General features: G+C 47.0%; 1 protein-coding gene across 1 annotated transcript; it reads right to left on the bottom strand.

The window, feature by feature from the left end:
* Window positions 1-1,113: 1,113 nt before the first annotated feature.
* Window positions 1,114-3,211, bottom strand: LOC101771193 (indole-2-monooxygenase). The gene is made up of 3 exons (XM_004980487.3): window positions 2,612-3,211; window positions 2,069-2,536; window positions 1,114-2,003 (listed from the first exon to the last, which is right to left on the bottom strand). Exons 1-3 carry the CDS (start codon window positions 3,122-3,124, stop codon window positions 1,365-1,367), a joined length of 1,620 nt encoding a protein of 539 aa, XP_004980544.1. The 5' UTR covers window positions 3,125-3,211; the 3' UTR covers window positions 1,114-1,364.
* Window positions 3,212-3,612: the final 401 nt, after the last annotated feature.

The raw sequence follows: 3,612 nt of genomic DNA on the forward strand, positions 1-3,612 counted from the left end.
TCATTTCATATGACCTTTACTAAAAATTGAAAACAGGCTTGTTGTTCACTACTACAAAACTACACATCACTATCGGCCCATCACCACCGGTTTTCTGCTCTGACACGCGCACTACCGTGCGGAGCCATTTGGCCCGGCAGTAAAGACCCATCACTGCCAGCCCACCCATAACCGGTGGTGATGGGCCGATAGTGATGTGTAGTTTTGTAGTAGTGAACAACAAGCCTGTTTTCAATTTTAGTAAAAGGTCATATGAAATGATGTCACTTGCTTGCGATGATCCACACGATAAAAGGTTATGTTTTATCTATCGGATTTCTTGCTGTTAGGATTTTAACGAGGCAACATGTGCCACTAATTATCACTGGTTAATGAGAAATAACTTTTTTCACTAGCATATAAGCCTATAAGGTGATAAAGATGACGTCACAAAGCCAAGAGACAATTGTTACAATATCAATTCCTCACTAGAAGTAGTGGTTAATAGTGGCGATTTATTATCATAGAAGTAAAGAATATCTGTGCTGGAAAAGTCCATCGCTATATTTTTTGTGATACCAATGTCAGCGATGACACTGCGACAACTATGAACTTCACCACAAGTTGGTTATAGTGATGAATAATGGATTTACGGTGAAGAATTTCATCATCACAAAAAGGCTGCTCCCTTGTAGGTAATATAAGGGATCGATGTACTCTTTCTCTTGTTAGCGATTGTCCCATGGGTTTTCATAAGGAGTTTTAGGGATATGCGCATGATGTTGGATAAGTGTTAAAGCGGAAGTGTTATGGTATAAGCATTTAGGGTTTAAATGGATACCTAAACGGGCCTTTAGGCCCACAACAGGTGGAGCTCAAGAATAAGCCCACACAGTGGTAGAAATCTTGGTACCATATTGCCTATCAATGTAAGTGCAACCTCTCCAAAACTTCAAAATAAAAACAGCAACCTCTCCACCTCCCTGGGAGGGGAGATATTCCTAAGTTGTACACAGTCAGAAATCAGTAAACTTTGTTATGAAAAAAATAAGAGAGATACTAGACTGCTTTGTCTTTGTGGCTTTCTAATTCTTCTTTGGGCGTAGTAACATAATTTTCACAATACAAGCAGCATCATTGAATGATTTTTGTAACTTTATTAAGGAAATATAGCATAATTGGTGTAGATAGAGCTGCTTGACAAACACACACAAACACACACATGGTTCCTCCATTTCTAGATATATAGCATTTCAGACCAGCAAATTATTATACATCCTAAACATCATATATTTAAAAATGAAGGAAGTGTATATATGGACACTTGCGGTACATTAATGTGCAAATCTGTATTACTTACGCCTTAATTGATCCTGCCTCAGTTTTCATGGCGTGAGCAAAGTACCATGTGGTTTTGGAACAAGGATGAGCTTCTCCTTTCGATGGACCGTCAATCCAAACACCTCCGTCATATCAATATCCTCCTTCTCCATGCCGGCCGGTAACGTCCAGTCAAAGCAATACATGAGGTTCGCCAGCATGATATTGATAGTGGCCAAACCAAAGTTGATGCCCGGGCACATCCTCCGGCCAGCCCCGAATGGTGTAAACTGAAAGTTATTCCCCTTGAAGTCGATGCCTGCCGCGCTGCCACCATCCATGAACCTCTCCGGTATAAACTCCTCCGCCTTCTCCCATGACTTTGGATCTCTACAAATAGCCCATGAGTTGATGACGACCTTGGTTCCAGAGCGGATTGTGTAGCCATCGATGTCACAGTCGGCCATGGATAGATGAGGTATGAGGAGTGGAACAGGTGGGTGCAGCCTTAGTGTCTCCTTCACGACGGCTCTTAGATAGACCATGCCAGCGAGGTTCTCTTCCTTCACCATTTCTTGTCCCTCTGGCGTCTTCTTCCTCACCTCAGCTTGCAGCTTGGCCATAAGATGAGGGTTGCGCAAGAGCTCGACCATGGCGAATTCCAGAACCAAAGATGATGTGGCTGTGCCCGCCTCAAACATATCCTGGATTATTTGTTAATCAGTCAGTTATTCCCTTTTCTCTATAGAAAAATGGTTATACTACTCACCATCAAGATGGCCTTGATATGATCTCTGGTGATACCGTACTCATGCTGAACAGAGAGCATCACGTCGGTGAAGTCATCACTCTCTTCTTGCTCAACGCCCCCACCACCTGCGCCACGCCCATGGTCAGAGCTTTTTCGTCGTCTCTCGTGGTCCCTTATTATCTCCTCAAGCAACTTGTCCCACTTTTCGTGTGTCTGCTTCACCCTATTGCTCGTAAACCTGGTGAACAATGAACCTACCGAATTCGCAAGCCCTGGGAAGTAGTCTTCCACGTTGAATCCTGCGATCAGGACAGTGGTCATGTGATTCAGCTCCCGGAAGAGCTTGTTCCGGCCTTCTGCCCTGAAGAACTTGCCGCACACGGCGCGGCAGATGATGTCGTTGGCGAACGCGTTCATCATCTTGCCGATGTCCACCTCCGTGCCCTCGGCCGCTGCCTCCCGGAGCTTGGCAATCACCAGCCTCACCTATATGATGTATACATTATATATACATGAATGAACATCGGAGAACATAGTGCCGTTGCAGCAAGTTTTGTTTACCTCTTCGTGGCGGGCGAGGTGGTAGGCGTGCACCTTCCTGACGGTGAGCAGGTGCGTGGTGACGAGCTTCCTGGCCTGCCGCCAGTGCTCGCCGTAGGGGGCGAAGCCGACGCTCGACGACCCGTAGACGAGGCTGTCGACGAGCGTCGACGCCGGCCGCGAGGCGAAGACGTGGTCGTGCGTCCGCATGACCGCCCTCGCCGCGCGCGGGGACGACACGACGAGGTTCGGGACGGTGCCGAGGCGGAGGAGCATGAGGCCGCCGCCGTGCTTGGCGGCGAGGTCGCGGAGGGAGACGTGCGGGTGGTTGCCGACCTGGAGCAGGTTGCCGATGACGGGGAGCCCCGGAGGCGAAGGCGGAAAAAGCTTCGTCTGCTTCCGGCTTTGATTGGCCGCGATGTGCAGAAGCAGCAGCAGCAGCATGAGAGGGACGACGACGAAGAGCAGTAGCCGCTGTGCTATCGTCGTCACATCGATGAATTGGTATACTGCTTCCATGCTGTGAGACGCCATGGATGGTTCCTACGTCCTAGAGCGTGCTTCTTGCTTGTGTTTATCTTTCTCCTACAAGTATTTGGGCAATAAATAAATGTTGCTGGATCGATTTGGATCATCGTGTACGAGCTGACAGTGAGTGAGATAGATTCGTCTTCGTCTAGTGGTCAAACGAAGGTAAGCAGATGGGGTACGCGCGAAAATGACTTGCGGATAGACACTAAGAAAAATCAAGTGTCGTTTCAGGAAATGCTGGATCTTTTCCCAGTGTGGCAGAGGTTCATATTCGCCCGCACACGTCATTTTTATGTAGCATGTACGTCGAAGAGATCTTGTAATGGACGCATAAATGATGGCGATGTTCACTACGATCATGCATTGCATATGTATAATCGTTTTTTAACGTGAATTATTGGTTTCCGATAGATATCGATGTTTTTTCCGATGACATTCGCGCCATGCCGGTGTCATTTTTGTTTCCGACAATATCATTTTCAATTTTATTT

Source organism: Setaria italica, chromosome VIII (assembly GCF_000263155.2).
Source record: "Setaria italica strain Yugu1 chromosome VIII, Setaria_italica_v2.0, whole genome shotgun sequence".
In the NCBI taxonomy this organism is placed as follows: Eukaryota; Viridiplantae; Streptophyta; class Magnoliopsida; order Poales; family Poaceae; genus Setaria; species Setaria italica.